This window comes from Passer domesticus, chromosome 1 (assembly GCF_036417665.1).
Source record: "Passer domesticus isolate bPasDom1 chromosome 1, bPasDom1.hap1, whole genome shotgun sequence".
In the NCBI taxonomy this organism is placed as follows: domain Eukaryota; kingdom Metazoa; phylum Chordata; class Aves; order Passeriformes; family Passeridae; genus Passer; species Passer domesticus.
The window spans coordinates 18,920,338-18,938,557 of NC_087474.1; the positions used below are offsets into that span (position 1 = coordinate 18,920,338).

The 18,220-nt window shown below is 35.9% G+C and overlaps 1 protein-coding gene across 3 annotated transcripts in view; it reads left to right on the plus strand.

Annotated features, from left to right (window-relative positions):
* NSUN6 (NOP2/Sun RNA methyltransferase 6) overlaps positions 1-18,220 on the plus strand; it is a 23,542-nt gene continuing 5,322 nt past the window's right edge. Inside the window, exons 1-11 of one of the 3 annotated variants that reach the window (XM_064408570.1) lie at positions 1-151; positions 2,213-2,320; positions 3,010-3,165; positions 4,821-4,900; positions 5,608-5,717; positions 8,368-8,521; positions 10,007-10,088; positions 11,086-11,205; positions 14,161-14,305; positions 15,986-16,134; positions 16,930-17,055. In XM_064408570.1, the coding sequence (XP_064264640.1) occupies positions 2,246-2,320; positions 3,010-3,165; positions 4,821-4,900; positions 5,608-5,717; positions 8,368-8,521; positions 10,007-10,088; positions 11,086-11,205; positions 14,161-14,305; positions 15,986-16,134; positions 16,930-17,055 (1,197 nt within the window). In that variant the 5' untranslated portion in view covers positions 1-151; positions 2,213-2,245. Of the gene's footprint in view, positions 152-755; positions 800-979; positions 1,212-2,212; positions 2,321-3,009; positions 3,166-4,820; positions 4,901-5,607; positions 5,718-8,367; positions 8,522-10,006; positions 10,089-11,085; positions 11,206-14,160; positions 14,306-15,985; positions 16,135-16,929; positions 17,056-18,220 lie in introns of those variants that run through there. The other 2 variants (XM_064408573.1, XM_064408584.1) reach the window with 2 other exon arrangements.

Genomic DNA, 18,220 nt, shown 5'->3' on the forward strand with positions numbered 1-18,220 from the left:
ATGTCTATATCCGCTAAGCTCGGGCGCCCCGCGGGCTCTGCTGCGCTGGGAGCACGGGGGCCGCGCCGCGGCGTGCCCGGCTCCCATGGCGACACTGGCGGGCGGCACTTCCTGCCGCCGCCCGGAGGAGGCGGGCCCGGCTGCGCTGGCGGTAGGTGTGGGTGTGTGCGTGTGTGTCGGGCGGGGGGTCCGGCTCTGTGTGCCGCTGCGGGCGGGCTGAGCGCCCTTCGGCCCGGTCCGGCCCGGCACCTGCGTGCTCCGCCCTTCTCGTTCAGGCCCGGTCCGGACCCGGGCCCATGTGTGCCTCGGGGTCCGTCGGGGCTGAGGCGGTGGTGGCGCGTCCCGCTGGGGTGCGGCCGCCTCCCGGATACCTCTGGGTTGAGGCCAGGGTCTCGGGGGACTGGGAAGAGCTGCGCGTCCCGTTGCTCCGCGCTCCCTGATTTTTCAATAACGGGCGGGCGAGGGAATAAAGGAGGGAGCCCCGTGTTCCGCTCCCTGCGACAGTGACCGCACTGTCCTTTTCCTCGTGTGGCAAAGGGTGGGCAGGGAGGTTTGAAAATGTAGCTCGGCATCTCTGGTGCTGGCTGCGTGTGACTGCTGGTAGCGTTCATGTGGGTGGCTGGATCAAAGCCCTGGTTCGGCGTCGCGTTCCCCGCTGCAGTTCCCCACAGAGGCACGTGAAAATCAGTGAAAAAAAGAAGTAAAAATATTTTCTTCTAAAGTCTGTCATACCTTTTCTGGGGCAACGTGTACGGCACAGGAGAGCTGGAGAAAAAAAAAAACCAACAAAAATTCTCAGGTACTAAGAGCCTGCCTCCTGCTGAGCGTTTGAAGTGTGACTTGCACTTGGCAGGAGGGGCAGCAGGCAGTGTCCCTCATCAGCCGGGCTTCCTGCTCTGTCCGAACTTAACGCAGCTGTCCTGTCCCTTCTCAGCTGTGTTCCCCAGCCTCAACATTGCCTTCGTAATGTAAATATTGAAGTCACCCACAGGGCTTATAAACACCACATTTCTAGCAGTTTTGAAATGTCTGCTTAGTTATTTTCAGGATTCCAATTATTTAAAAAAATTTAGAATGTGTGAGATTTTTTTAAAGGCTACTTTATTATGCTGCTGAAGAAAAGCCTTTTGAAATGTGGGCCATATGAGGGTCTTTTTGTGGTTTTTTTGTTTGTTTTTGGAATGTAGGCTTTCTAGGACAACAGGCACATGGTATGTCACATTTTCTGAAATGTTAAATCTTTGGTGATTTAACATTTGATGTTAAAGCTTTGGTGATTTCAGTTGTATCAACTGTTAGATTGTAGTGCTATTGTACTACTATTAGTTTTCCTGGCAATAGCAGGGGAAATTCTTGGCATTTTGTTAGCCTGTAAAAAGAAGTTAATTCAATTACAGTTTCTTTCTTTCAATGGCTGCTAATGTTGCCGAATAAGGCTTTGAAATTCCTACTCGTGAAACTTTGCCTTTGTCTGGTCTCAAAAGTCTACATAAGGTCACATTCTTTTATCATTAAAATTTTAATTGAATCAGAAATACTAAAAATAAAAAAATATTCTTGAGGGGTTTTGTATGATAGAAGTGACTAATAATCTCTTATTTAAATAAAATGAATTATTTTGAAACATTCTGATCTAAGTATATTTAGCACAATGAAAATGTATTTTAATAGTAAAAATTCCTTATTATGAATGGAATAAATCTAGAGTGTTATTCTCTCTTTCCTTCCATTTAAGTTGTTGTAAGCAAATTTGAATTTTTAGATACTCATTTCAGACTGAAATGTATATAATTTGTCAAAATTTTTGAGGGGTGGACAGATACCATTTGGGAAGATAACTGTATTTTATTACCTACAGAGAAAAATGTTAAAGAGCAAAATCTCTATCAGAACTGAGCTACAATAAGACTTTATAGCTGGGCTTTTCAAGAGGAATTAAAGCTACATCTTGAAATTTCCTGTATCTTTTATCGATGTAATTTTTTCACCAGATAGCTTGAAGATTTATTTTAAGGATCAGTAGAATTTTTGTAATTGAGAGTAATGTTAGAGTCATATCCTGACCAATATTTGGAGATTTGAGTGCAATAAAATTGCATTATTAAAATAGGAAGAATCAGAACCAACAGCTTAGTTTGTGGGCACATCTTATGTTAAATTTCTAAACTTAGAGAATATGATAATCATGAAGAAAATACTTTGCTTGTTTCAGTTCCTTGCCAGCAGATTTAAAAACTAAAAGAAGATGTCCTGCTTCCCTAAAATTGTTTTCCAATATGAAGTTCAAGAATATCTCGCCAAAGTGTTCAGAAATAATGAGGTATGTGACATAGTTACCCCTAACCATCACAAAATAATAATTTTTTTTATATAACTTTAATACCTTACAATAAAATATTATCTTCACATTAAACACAGACTTTTTAATATAAAATTATTATTTCTGCCAATTGGCTCAAAGTAGCATACAAATATTTACATTAAATTGAGTATAAATCAGAATTTAGTTTTGGATCCCACTGAGGAGTGGATCATAGATAATTAAGCACATATTCACCACACGATATTGACAAGAAATACTCCCTTACCCCAGTGTGGAATACTACAGACATTAATTCCTGATGCCAAGGATAGAAAAATGGCTTTTTAATGTACAGGTTTATCAGTATGAAAGTTGCTGATTCATAGGTTGGAATTTAGTTTTCCATTTCCTTAGGGCTGGTCTATGCACTGTAGCAGACAGCTCTCTAGCAGTTGCTTTGATACTTGCTGCAAACTGTTTGCAGTGTTTTTGCTGATACAGCTGTTTTTGCAATAAGTATTTTTTCAGGAAATTTATGAGGCTTCCAGTGGAATTAGGCTTCCACACATAGACATTTGTCACTATTTCACACCACACAACCATATCCCTCAATTTCTATGGAATGTTTGTTCAGTGGGGTTCTTTTGCATTGAGCAAGAGGCTTCTGAGTGAATCTCCTGATATAAAATCTCTTCTTTCACTTTCAGCTTATCACTGCTTTAGGTGCACAGGAGGCAGAGAAAAAATACCAATCTCTGTTAAGTCATCTATCTCATCCACCAGCTTTTACAACTGTAAGAGTAAATACCCACTTGGCCTCAGTGAAACATGTGAAAAAATTGCTGTTTGAAGAGATCCAGAAGGTTTGTGCAATTTCTTTGTTACAGCAAAAACAGCAGGGTATTTCATCTTTCATCTGAACACGAGACCTTTTCATTACTGAAAACTATACCTTACCTCAATGCATCCAGTGGTATTAACATCATACAATCACACTGATTTCCTGCCAGCATTAACCATTAAATGAAAATTTATTGTGTACCAGTATCCCTCATGTCATCCCTCCAAGAAAAGCTGTAACAGAGGGAAAAGACATCCAACTCTTTTTTTGTATGGCAGATCTAAATCCTTGATAGGATTGATAGGATTTGCTGTGGTAAATAATATAAAGATGTCATGAGTTGGTAAGAGAAGATGACAGACAAAAAGTGTACCTCAGTGTGCTATCTTCAGCATGCTTAGAAGTTCTGTTTAAGACTGAAGGAGAATGCCTGTATATCTAGATATCATGGGTGAAACTGTTCAGGAAAGTGGGAAAATTGGTATGTTTTGGAAATTGGAGCCACAGTGATGCTTTGGAGCCACTGTATTTATCTAAACCTGTTTTTAATCCTTATATAATTTTCTAGATTTTTACTTAATTAAACATTTATTTATCTGGTAATACGTAAACAATTATGTTTAAGAAATGTATTATTTTGAAATTGTGTTCTAGAACTTCACTCTGTCTAAAAAAGATCTGGTTCTTTAAGTAAATTATTAATGCTAGTGGGTGTACAGGGAGCTTTTGCATGACAGGAGCCAAGACATTTCTGTGATGCAGAAGGAGTTGACAGTGTTCTGCTGGCTGGGATGGTAATGTGTTTTGCTAATTTTAGTTTGATTGTGGAAGTCTGGAAATGGATATTGCAGGGTTATATTTTGTTTCAAGGGAAAAGGCTTTGCTGAAAACTGACTTACGACCAGCTTTTCAAAAACTTCTTGTATTTTTAAACGTGATTACATGATAGAAAAGGAAATCACATAACAGTTTTGAACAGAAGTATCATCATAGATTGTTTCCTTTGTTAAGAGAAAATACTTATTTATTTGATGCAAGCTGATTTATGGTTTTACATGCTTTAAGGTTATATTTTAGAAGGCTCAGATGAGAAGACATAATATTGTTTAAATCCTGGAATCTTTATAAAATGGCAATTTTTTATTCAGATAAATACATAACTCAGCTAACAGTGCCCAAACTTGGACTGACAAGAAAAATGAAAAGTATTGCCAGCATGGCCTGTTAAGTAAGACAAACAATTCATGAGTGGAGTTAAACAGTGGCTTATCACTAATAACATTTGAGAGTTAACACAGAATACATCCGAGCTTCTAAGGTGGTGTCACTGTGTGTTCTGACAACAACTCAACCTTGTTCCAGAAGAAAGCAAAAACCAGTGATATGGTTATGAGTGTCAGAACACTCTCCCACTCCCTGAAGTAATTTCTCAGTCAATCTCTGTGGTCTTGTTATTTCTGAATTTGTTGAATGTTTAGTCTTTTGCACCAGTACTTTTAATATATAATGCCCCCTTGCACGCTATTTCCCAGGTGCTTTTAACTGTTTTCACTGCTTTTGTGTTTTGTGCTCTACACCTAGAAATTATGAATGGAAAAATGGGTTTCAGTTTAATTAAGTGTGTAAATATTAAGTTTATTACTAGTGCTTACTAATTATATTTTTTTTATGAAACAGCAATTTAAAGGACTATGCGTTCCAGTTCTTGAGCACCCAAAACTTCAGGACATTTTACTAATTCCTGTCATTGGACCCAGGTTTGAAATTTTCAGTCTTTAGCCTTAAAATTTTTTTACAGATTTCTTGTTAAACAGTTATTATAACTAACTCACTATAACTGAGGCACAACTTCATTTGTATTATGACCTGGTGGACAGTCCATACACTAACCAGGTCAGAGTTTTAGTCCTAAAAAATGAAAGAAAACATAGAGTTCTCTCCTTGTTTATAAGACTAATGTTTTAGGGGGGGAAAATGACATGTATGCATCCTCCCTAGAAAGCCAGGTAGGTGGCAGATAGAAGAACCAAACTTCTGTGGTGGAATGTAGAAACTATGGATAAGTACAGCCTGGGTTTTCTTCCGCTGGAAGAAATCAAGTTGGAATCAAGAGTTCCTCAGCAGTTGTTAAACACAAAGTCACTTCACAATCATCTGACATAGGGAGGAATAGAGGACTATTTCTCCATCCCAGTATAGTTTATTTGTATTCCTGTGTCAGGTTCACAGTAGTGACAGAATGTACCAGAATCTGCATTATTTTGAGGATTGGTTTTCTTCTTGACACTTTCCTTTGATGCCTCCAGAATGAAAAGAAATATTTTAAATGTAATACATGATAGTTACTTTTTCTCTGTTATATCTGATAAAATCCATATTTGTGAACTAGAGTTTACTTGGGGAGTATTCGGCTTTTTTTTCAGTATACTTTTATTTTTCACTCAACTGCATTTTGTATTTCTAGGCGAGATTTAAACAAGCATGCATCTGAAGTCATAGTTGGAGCCCAGTGTGGATATGCAGTACTTCGAGGAGCACACGTTTATGTCCCTGGAATTGTGTCTACCTCAAGGTGTAAGAGTTCTCTAAATACACCCAATTATGTTGTAAAGATGGCAGAAAAAGTGTCACCCTTGAATAATAGATAAATGAATAGTGACACAAAATTGTTTTCTGTTCTCAACTGAAATTAATTTTATGGTTGTGGTGTATGTTGATGAGACTTCTAAAAGTTTTTCTGGCTTTGTTTCTTTTATATTTTCACTATTTTTCATTTTACTTAGAGTAAGTTATATGTAATTGTTTTTCACTGGCCTGGCCTGTTTTAAGTTCCTTTTTCCATATAATTCGTGGCTGAAGTATTAGTTCTCAAGGATTTCAATTTCATTTTTTTCATTTCAAAATATTTTAAAGCAAATTTTCAAAGTAAAACCTGGTTTTTTTATAAGTCTTTTTTACTACTAAATACTATAACTTTTAATAAGGATATTAAGTTGAATAAACTTACAAAAGTTGGTTGCTTAAAAAAAAAAAGGTATACCACATCTGGGTGGTGACTAGGTTGTCTTGATTATTTAATAGATACAGATTTTTTGTTTCTTCACTCAGTCATAGAGCCACTTACCCTGATTTAAGTTACAAATCAAAAAAAAACAGATTTTTTTTTCTAATACATTGGCGATTCATTTGTTTATATAAGAGAGATGTAGTAAAAATCTTTTTTTCATTGATGAGAAGAAATTTATGTCAGTTTTTATATCAAATTCTTAAGAAATGGAAATTATGCATCAATGCCTGTGAGACAAGATGAAAAAAATCTACATATGCATGCTTTTTGTTCAGCAACCTATTTTTGTTCTTTAAATGTCAAATTAACTTTATGTAAAACCAGTATAATTTTGGATGATTCACCTTATTAGTCTATTGTGATGAGATCTAGTGATCATCTTGATTCGTATTATTAAACAAAATGAGTCAGAAAAGCATTTATCAAGTCACTTCATTTCCTTTCAGGAAAAAACCTTCAAGAAGTTTTAAGCATGTGCTTAAATCCAATTCACTGAACAGGAATGTTTTTCAGTCTAGGGCTTGATAATGAAATAAGTATATTGGCATAGCCGTTGTTAGAACTGTTTATTTAGACAACCCCATAAATATTCAAATCCTTTGAGTCAGCTAGTGATTTATCATAATTGCCACATGTAATTATGCATGTAATATCAATTCAAAGAAAATAAAGATACTATAAAACTTATGGAACACTTCAGGGGAATTGCAGATAAGAAAATAAAATAAAAGGGCACACTACCCACTTGATGCCAAATATAATAAAGCTGTATTAAGCACAGATGGTCTAACTAGGAAAAAAAATAGTCCAGCAAGAACATGTATTTGATCACTGAACTTGCAATCCAAATGAGGGTAAACTAATGATCAGGGGGCTTTGAGTTTAATTTAACTAATCAAACTCCAACCTTTATGTTTATGGAATGCTGCTATAATCTACAGAAAACTTTAGAACCCTATGTGGGACTATTGTGTTTTGAAAGGATGATTGTCAGCAGAGAGTGAAATAAAATAATTTGTGTTTGAATACTGCAAAAGACATTGACAGACATGGAAGAGTTAAATTGCTGCAGGTTTTTGTTCACTGAAGTTTAAGCAGACATTAATACTGAGCAATCGCATAGTGTTTGTGTCATATTGTGTAAAAATAAGTAGTGTAAAAAATATATTTTTAATGTCTACCCAACAAACACTACAATTTAAGAATTTCAGGACATTAGGGCATAATCAGAAGGCCACCTGAAAATGGGGAAAAGTATTCTCTGGTACAATTCTGAGAATTCTTGGGAAGCTGAACTGCTATTAGTCTTGTTATATCTTCTTGTTCCTCCGGCCTGTCAGCACCTCAGAAGTGCAATTTTGGAAGTTTTTTTATTGCTATCAGAAGAGGCCTTTATTTTTAAGCATATTTTTCAGCCAGTCAACACATAGCACTTGTTCACTATTATGTAAAATCACCTAAACCATCCCTTTTATATTTTTTTTCCTAACTCAGAAAGTTTGTTAAGTCTGTAGGATTACACTTCTAGAGTTTGGTGTATATTTATATATTTTACTGATCTGGTGAGTTTTAATTGGAGATACAAAACACTCTAAAAAGATCACTGAGAACAGCAATTCCCTTAAAGGGAAGAGAGCCAGACCAGAACAAGAATATATAATCACTTGTGTCAAAGCAATAAGTAGTTAGAGAAAAGGCAGCTATAGCTATGTTTTAGGTGGCTATTGAGAGGTCATTAGATAAATTTAGCATTCCTGCCTTTGTTCAGTAAGGGTGAGCAGTGTTATTTCATGTACTTGTGTGCTTGGAGCACACGTGGGGGACTGGATCCTGAAGGGTGTGCCTAAAACTTACGGGTGACCTTCCCTTGGTAAAATAAAATGCAGGTTTGTGTAGCCTCTTGGAAAACAAGACACAGTGCCTGACTTGCACCTTGGTGTCTCTCAGTACCTCCAGTGGTTTGGTGGCTGTCATTCATTGTGTAAAACTTTAAAGCTTTATATCAGTTGATCTTCTTTGATTACATTTAGAAAGTGTGAAGTTTGGTATGATAGAAGAGTTGAAGTAAGTAGTCTACTGAAAATCCTAAGTTACTTGGTCACTGCTGTTTTGTTAAATATCTTAATGATTTCAGGCTTTCCATTTTTCTTTGTGCAGTTGTGAAAGCTGGAGATCTGGTTTCAGTGTACTCAGATATTGAAGGGAAATGCAAAAGGGGCGCCAAAGAATTCGATGGAGTCAAAGTTTTCCTTGGAAATGGGATTTCAGAACTCAGCCGCAGTGAAATCTTCAGTTCAAGTGGCCCATTGAAGTAAGTCCATTGTACTTGCAATCTACATGTAAAAATTTGCAAAGGGAAAGGAGAAGGGTGAAAACACTGAATTATTTTGTACCCTGTGTGAAGTCACAAGATGGCTTTGCACATTGGGATTTCCAATATGTTTTGGTAAGCTGTTAGTTTCATAGTGGGATTCAGATACCAATTTACTTGAGAGGTAGGAGGAAATAAGTGGGAGTCTTTTAATAATTTATGTTTATTCAGTTCAATAATATCAAACAGAACTGACAAATGTTCTCACTCTGGCAAAATTGCATTTTGCTGAATTGTGTTGTACTACTTCCCTCTTTGGATGGAACAGAAGTGCAGCTTTGTCAATTTCTCCATCTTTTAAAAATATCTGTAGGGGCTTTTTTTTTTTTTTGGTGGGTGTGGGACAAAGGACAGAACATAAGGTCGGGTATCTTAAAAAAATTACTAACATTTGGCAAAGTAGTTACTTATTTCAAGATTACTTGCTTTTCTATTTTGTTGGTGAAGTATGTGGTTTATTCCTCTTGTGTCATCTAAAACACATAGAAAAAGTAATGTAAAAGACTGTGGATGTCAAATTAATGACCAAGACTTTACTTCCTGAGAACAAGTTACAAAAGTTCTTTTGAAAAAAAGTACATTTCCAGAGAATTTCTGATTTATGAGAGCTTAAATACAGTAGGTGTAGTGGTAGGATGTAGCTGTTGAGTTGGTGACATGGAACTGCAGTATGTAACACTAAATCTGGTGTCTGCAAGTTTGCTTTCTCATATCCTTTCTTCTTATTGGACTGTCCAGTACATAGGCAAAATAATACTCTTTCTCTTCAGTAATCTTTTGTTTGTAGACTCAGAGTTGCTTTTGCATGGTTTTCTCTTTATTGTTATCCATTTCTGGTGCATTGGTTTAACAATTGTATCTGTGTCACAATTTCATCTATATTTAAAACTTTTAAGTGACTTCTAATTTCAAACCACAGCTTTGCAGGCAAATCAATGTTCTTGCAAAGCTTTTCATATAGGATTCCTGTAGTAATTTGACTGAAATCTCAGGAATTTAGGAAATGGAGAAAAATCTAACTAGGAAATCACATGCCAATGCTCTAGTGCATACACATGGCTCGCCAAAAGCAGTTATGGATTGAAGTTAAGGTATTTAGGTCTGGTTTTATGTATTTCTTAACAGTATCAAGGCTTGGATTAAATCTTGGTTTATCCTGTGTACAGAATCAGAAATTTGCTTTATGTAATTTTACAGATAGTTCAAATTTATTGTGTAATTATTTTTTGCCATGATTTACTCAACTTAATGATGTCATTTTAGAGAATATCACATTACAAAATCATATAAGTATTTTGCTTGGTTGTTCTTTCATTCTTGTAAGATTGTTGTCTCAAGTTGCTGTTTTGTAAGCATGATGATTATAATTGACTACTGTTAAAATGTATAAAACTGAGTATTAGAATTTTTTTTCATGTTTTTCAGGGGCCTGGGCATAAGAATGATAGAGCCAGTCTACCTTAGTCCTTCATTTGACAATGTGCTCCCTAGTCATTTGTTTTTACAGGTATGTTTGGTCCAACAGCAAAAGTCTGTCCTATTTACAGAATAATGAATATTCTCTTAGCACACATTCATGGTTTCTACATTCCTTGTGCATTGTAGCACCTAATTGAGTCTTTGGATGTGAGGAACACAAAGCATTTAAAATGAAGTCAGTATCTACATGTAGGTGGTTTAATCATACTGTGTCTGAGAGTTGATAGGGGATTTCAAAGCAACATAAGAGATATTCACTTAAAAATGTAGAAATTCCTCTTGCACAGATACTCTGCATAGAACTATTAGTTTTTAGAATCTTCCTATGAACCCTGCTATATGAGCCCCTTTCAAGGTACATAATTCTGTAGATAATCAGGAAAATCTCCAAATATTATGTTGATTTGAAGCTGTTATTTAAGTATTAAAGACAGCTTTAAAAGGTTTTTATACCTTTGTGTTGAACTGAGAAGTATTTCCATGCTGTTTAAGATGCAGTACTGTGCACAATTGTTGCACATTATTTCTCTTCAGTGCAGCTGTTTTGTTTATACAATTAATAGCACAGTTCAGCTTCTTGCTACTTTAATTCAGCAAGCTTGGACTTCTGCATTTTGATCTTACTGTTCTTTAGCTGCACCAATATGTTAATACAGTAAATATTCCAATAAACAGGTTAATATAAAGTATTTGTAAAAAACAGAGCTGCTGTGCTCTGTGCCACTATCAGCTTATTTTAGTTGGACTTTTAGCACTGTAGTCTCCTCAGTCATGAGCTCTTAAACTTCAATCATAAATACTCAGTCATAGCTTTAAATAAAAAATGAGCCACTGGAGACTCCTTACGTAAACTGTCCATTATATATAATACAAATAGTTCATTTTCTGTCAAAGAACTGAGAGCAATATCATAGGTGTGTTCCCTGCTGAATGAATTGTATTTTTAAATGTGTTTGCGGTTCCATAATAAAGGAGTTGGTGCAGGGTTTAAAGTTCGAATTCTCCAATATTTGTTTTTATTACAGAATTTACCTTCTGTGGTTGTGAGCCATATTTTAAATCCTCAACCAGGAGAGAAAATTTTGGATATGTGTGCTGCACCTGGAGGAAAAACAACCCATCTTGCAACACTAATGCATGATCAGGTAAGAGAAGTAATTTGGCATTTTCTAAGGAAGAAAGTCTGATCGCTGTTCATTTGTATAGCTCTTTTCACTTAACTATTAGAATGCACAGATAATTTACAGCAGCAAACAATTAATATTTTGACATTTGACTTACCAATGTATTTTGCTACACATCAGTTACTGAAATGGGCAATGGACAATCTTTATCAAGTATTCACTTGATAAAGTGAATACTTGATAAAGATTGTCCATTGCCCATTTCACTTCATCAGCTATAAAATCTTATTTTGCTACAGATTGATAGTTGAAATTTATGTAATTTCGCTTTTTAAAATGTTACTGAATTATTTTTAATAATAGAATTTTTTACATGCAAGAATATGCTGGATTCATGAAACTGAGATGCATAAAAATCAGGAGTTACTACTCTGTGCCAAAGAAACACAACTCTCTACAAAAACTTACTAAAATATTTCAATCCTAACTGGATTAGTTTTCAGTAAAAATTATCAATTCTGCATAGAGTAGGATGAATTTCTAATCTGAATTTCTGTCATTCTATGGTAGAATGTCATAAAATCCAAAACTATCTAATGAGAAAGCAATAAAAATCAGAAAGCAATAAGAATCAGAGAAAGACAAAGGAAGGGAGAGTGTAATAAAATAAGAATGTAAATATAAGATTACAGCTTTGTATATGTTGAAGTGTTATGTGCACAGTGAAATACAGAAATGCAGGTTACTCTTCTCTAGCAGAGAGGAAAAGCATGTAATATTTCCTCTGAATTTTTGTAAGTCTTTATTATTTTGGTTGAAATAGGGTTATTAGAATATATCATTGTTTAGGAGTCTTGCAGTTACATTATGCAGTACTTTGACAGGCGCCTGTGCATAAATGTGAAGGCACAGTGTGTAATGGTATGAATGTATTGAGAAAAGGCATGTGTTCAGTTCTGTGATGGTTTGTCTGTGGAAGTGTTTTTTTCCATCAGTATGGAACAATGGGAAGGCATTAAAAATGCATTAGACAGTCATTAGACATTATATAAAGCTTCCAGTAAAGAATTTCAGTGTGATAAATAAAGGAAGTCTACAAATCATGTATTTATGTCATGGTTTCATTTACATCTATATGTTTTTCCATCTGTGTATCTACACTTTGTATAAATTTGCAGAACTGCTTTTTCCTTATTCACTTCACATATTTTGATTGTGCTTGCCTGCAGCTGATGTGGTAAAGATTAAAAATGCAGATGGTAAATACTTATCTCACTTGATTTTCATTTTCTGAGTATATAATTTAATTTAAGATATGGAAGATAAAGGTATGGAAAAAAAAGCTTATTTTTTAAGAATGCAGATTTTAAATTCCATTCACAGATTTTTGATACTGATGCTTCACAGCATATTAAACCATTAACACTTCAGAAGATTTAAATCACTCTTACTTTTTTGTGATATAATTGTAAACATCACTATATTGTTTTTAAATGATATAACCAAGATGTTAAGATTACTCTGTAATGTTAAGAACTCTAAAATAAGAATAGGGAATACTTAAAGCTTGATAATTTATTATTATCTGCATCCCAGTCTAGACCACTGTTTTTTCCAGATGACTCATAAGTAGTTGTTCTGGCAGTGGCAGGCATGGGCCAAATGGAGAAGAGTTGTCTTGCAGCTTGTTCTTTTCTCGGGAGAAAAGAACAGACAAGCTGGGAATAGCCCATCCCTTGAAGTGTTCAAGGCCAGCTTGGATGGGGCTCTGGGCTACCTGCTCTCGTGGAAGGTGTCCCTGCTCATGGCAGGGATGAACTAGATGATCTTGAAGATCCCTTCCAACCCAAACCATTCTATGATTCCATCATCTCTTTATCTCTGCAGTATGCAGAGATGTCCAGCAAATCCACTGTTCTTGCAACAGACAAACCTTTGAAGCCCAGTCAGGTCCTAGAGCATGTGCAATAGGTTGAATGGTGCTAGGGGACAAGCAGGAGGTGATTTGGCTCACAGCAGCTGAAGACTGGACACCCCTGGCACAACCTAAATCCATTCTTACCTCTCAGTCTCAGATCTGCATATTGTCTGACATGACATACAGATAGCAGCTTGTCTTTACTGATTTTTGTTTTACTTTTTAAACTATCTTAGTCATTTTACCCTTCTATAAGCCTTTAGAGAGCCATCACCAAACAGAAAAAGTTGTTTTCTCAGCATACTGTGTTTGCTGTAGCAAGTCTAGTACAAGTTTTTGGTAGGGTTGTTCTCTTCTGGATTTTACTGATGCTACTTTTTGCTTTCCTTTGCAAAGATTTCATGTTAACAGATTTCATGTAGCAGGTAGTGGTGTGTGTCTTTTTTGATTTATTTTGAGGGAGGAAAAAAATCATATTTTTACATAACAGGAATCATGTAATTGTGATTTTCCTCCCCTCACCTCTAAACTTATTTTAGTATTTACACTATTTCCTGAAGTAACTTGAGTGCAAGTATTCCAATATGAGTCTGAGCAAGTCAGAGACATTGCTGTGGGCCCCATTTCCTCAGCTCTGTGCTGTAGTGTGATCATATTTCCTACCCTCTCCATACAAATTTAAAACCTGTTGACCTATTTTAGTATGTGTTTGAGGCTTCTACCCTCATTCAAATGATTACATTTTTATCTTAGTGCCCAGTTCAGCAGTTCAAAGGAAACAAAAAGAAACAAACAAGAAAACCACTTGCCAGAAGTCAGATATTACAGCATCCCTTAGAGTGACAGTGCCAAGCAGTCGGAATGTGCACAGCTTCAGACTAATGTGGCTGTTGTGGAAAATGTGGGAACAAGGAGTGCAGGAGTGTGGATTTAAGAATAAAATAGTTCTGTAGGGAAGACTATGCTTTATCTATTACACTGCCAGGGTTGGAGAAAGGGATTAAACGGCTGGTTCCAATTTCCTATGCTTTTGATGAAAACTTTGGGATTTTTTTCAGGGTGAAGTTATAGCCATGGACAAGATAGCTAACAAGGTCAAGAAAATCAAGCAGAATGCTGAATTGCTACAGTTGAATTGCATTAAGGCCTTTTGCTATGATGGAACAAAGGCCCTTTCAGCAGAGAAGAGAGAGGATAAACAAGGTAAAATAAACAATTTGGGTAGTAGTAGCTTTTAGAAGAAAATACTAATGTTTTGCAAAAACAGTATTCAACCTGTCACAGGTTTACAAGTTCTTGAAATTTTGGCAGATACCTAATGCTTCAACACTGTGAATGCACTTCTGTTTTCTACTCTTTTGTGATTATCAGCTTCTCTGTGAAGCAAATAGAAAGTCAAATTATCTGTCCTTGTCACAACCTAATATTCTCAGAGGAAATGCATTCCTTTCCCAGATAATATCGAAGACTGAAGAAGCCTTAAAGCTTCTTTCGTGATCACATTTAACCCCATACTGGGAAGTTTATGGGCTAGTCTGAGAAAAAAATTATTTTTGCAGACTTGCTTCACTTTTCTGCCTCATAATCCTCATCAGTAAAATGGAGTTATTAATACCTAACTCCCAGGAGTGCTGCAAGGTTTAATTCATCGATGTTTGTTCAGCTGTTCAAGGGAAAGTTATATACAAGCACAGTGTATTATTTTAAGTAATTTCATTTGCTTTTTTGAAGCGATGCAGTTACAATATTGGTTCTGTTCCCATGATGGAATGATTTAAATGGTATCTGCTGCCTTGATTATTTTTAGTTTGTTGTGCAAAGTATGCTGTTCTTTCTCAGTCTATTTTATCTCAGTCACTGGTTAGGCTAAGTAGGAATCAGATTACATAATTCACCTTCTTTGTCCCTGTGCATTGCAGTTATTCCTGCTTTGGAGGAACAAAGGTACTTTCTTAAGAGTCTTTTTATGAACATCAAATATTGTAGGTGGCAAGTAGCAATTACAGAGATTAACTAGAGCAAGCTGTAATACTGAGAGATAATGAAGGCTTTTCTGTACATTCCTGAAAGTAACACATTACATATTTTGAACATTTTAGTAATGGATCAGAGGTAGATAAACCAGATAGACTCATTTTGTAGTCAGGAAAAAGCTAGGTAGCAGTAGTGTGATAATACAAGTTTGGCAGCAGTGGTGCTGAGCCAGTCTCCCCAGCACTGAGGAGATAGAAACTTCTGGGCTGTTGAGCCATTGGGGTACAGATTAAAGGACAGGCTCTGCATATGGAAGATACATATTGTCATCTAGGTAATAGTCAGAAATTGTTCTCTTCAAAATCCTTTTTTTAATGAATTGTTCGTCCATGAGAAGTTGCAGTAGTTCATGTGATTATGAAGTGCTTTATTTTATAAAGCTATGCATACATCACAAGAAATAATTATTATATAGACAGTCCAGTTATTATAAGGCAGTCTTAATGATTAACTACGGGTTTGTCTCAGTAAAGGTTTGCACACTTTTGAGCTGACTGTGGTTCTTTACAGCCTATATGTGCAACTGTGTACCCAGCACCTCTGACCAATCATATTGCAACTAGTTTGATTACTTTTACATTTTCCTTTAAAATTACTAAATTAAGTTAAAAAAATTGCCTAGTGGGATCATTTTTGAGCTCGTAAAACTTAAACTGTTCAGTTTTCTGGGAGATGAAAACTACCACCAGCAGTGCTGAGGCTTGCCTCTAACTAAAACTAGTTTTGCAGACACTCTCTATAGCACATAAATGTTTTATGTCAAGGAAGCAGTAACAGCTTCTCCTTACCTACAGTGAAATCTCAAGGAAGGAAACAGCCACATTTTACATTACTAACTGTTTTTTACAGAAGGACCTCCATTCTTACCAGAGTCATTTGATCGAATTCTTCTTGATGCTCCATGTAGTGGAATGGGACAGAGACCAAACATGGCTTATTCCTCAACTTTAAAGGAAGTGACCTCATATCAGCCACTACAGCGCAAGCTTTTCACTGTGGTATGTGTTAAACATCGAGTCGATAAGCTAAGTTGAACACAAATGTTTTTGTAGCATAAAACTTACCCAAAAAAGGTGCCTCATTTTCCCTGCTTTGCAGCCAGGAAATATTAGGGTCCTGTTAACCTCTCAGCTCCACCAGATCTTTGCTAGGTGAAGCCGGTTCATTGGAGGATGGTAAAGGTCTGTGTAATCCATAATAAATAAAAAGCTTTTTGTTCTTTCATTTCCCTCAGTTTCATCAGTTTTACATGATAATAAATACAAAGGTCTAAGTCACGGAGCAGGTGACTTAGGAACATGCTAAGGAGTGTGCTTGGGCTGATGCTGAAGGATAAGATGAAACTTGTCAAAATCTGAATGATACATATTCAAAGTGAATGACAGCTTGAAAAGCAGCATAGATATAGCTTCCATGCCAAATATATGGAAACAGTTGACATCTACTATAACTGACATAAGTATTGTGTATCCATGGTTGGCAGCAGGTGGTGAAAACAGATCTAATCTGTCTGGGGTATGCAGAGCTGTACAAATAACAAATCTTACAAGGTGAGTCATCTCAATGACATTAATAAACTGCATGAGTTATAATGCCTGTTTTGAAAGAAGAATCTTTCTAATCCATGTTATTCTTTGCTGTATTCCCTGAGAGGAATTAGTATCTTAACAGTTTGAGTTTAATTAAGTGTTCAGTTTTAATATTCTAGGTACATGGGTTATTAGTTAATGTTGCTTAATATGAAAGTTTGAAATTTAAAAATAAGCTGAAATATTGTTTATTTCTCCCTGCAGGCAGTGAAGTTGCTGAAGCCAGGAGGTGTTTTAGTATATAGTACATGTACAATTACACTTTCTGAAAATGAGGAGCAAGTTGCTTGGGCCCTGAAAACTTTTCCATGCCTCCAGCTTCATCCACAGGTAATGCTATTTTCAGGGTACTTCACACAATCTAGTGATCTTCTTTTGGAACTATAAAGTTAGATGGTATATTTACTATCAATAAATCTTTTTTTCACCATGGACAATTTTAACTGCTGTGGATAGAAATAACAGAAGCATTTCTGAGGCTTTTTTTTAAAGTCGGTTTTTGTGCTTAATTGAGCTTTATTGAGGCATCATTAAGTATTTTCCCATTCTATATTGTGAGGGTTTTTTTTATTTGTACAACAGTCTTTTAAAACACAACAGGGACAAAAGATAGGTTGGACAGGTTAAAATGTCTCTTGCAATTTCTTTAAAGCACATATATTTTATTCTCTTCTTTTGCATATTCAAAGGAGGCGAAATTATGGGGGTTTTTTTGTTAATGCCACTGAAGTCATGAAGACTTGCATATAAAGTATGGGACATAAATGAATATAAAATTTTGTTTCAAAGAAGGAGAATGTTATATATATGGGACCTATTTTTCATTTATTTAAAAAGAATGAGGGAAAGAAATTATTTCAGGCTCAATGTCCCAAGAAGGTACCTTGTCTTTTTTAGAGTCAGTGTCTACCATTAAGATGTCTGGGAGGAGATGATATATATAGGGAGATACTAGAATGTTTTTATCTATACTAGCTACAGTTCATACAGTTCAGAAATATCTGTTACCTTTTATAATACTTCAGGGGGGTTTATCATCAGACCATGTGTGTCCCACTCCCTCTTTGATGAGGAGTTGGATGTGGTAGTCGTTTATCATCATGGCTTTGAGGAAAAGTCTAACTTTGTTTGGCTTACACATTCTGTGATTACTCGTACCTGTCTTAAGAAGCTTAGATGAATCTTCAAATGAAATAAAAAAAAAAATACAATAGCTGTACAGTGACAAATTAATATGATGGCTGGTAAAGATTTAACAGAACTGAAGCTCTTCATCAAAGCTTTTTATGGTGTGTTCTTATGTCTGTATTCTCACCATCCATTCACTAAGAATTTTTCAGTTCCAAACATTTCAACTGAGATTATACATTTAACGTAACAGCATAAAAAATCCTCCGGGATAGAATGACAGAGTGAAACATAAGCCTTATTAACTCAAATGCAAGATTAATTTTTGCTATATAAACTTCCTCTCACCAGTAATATCAGTCTTGAA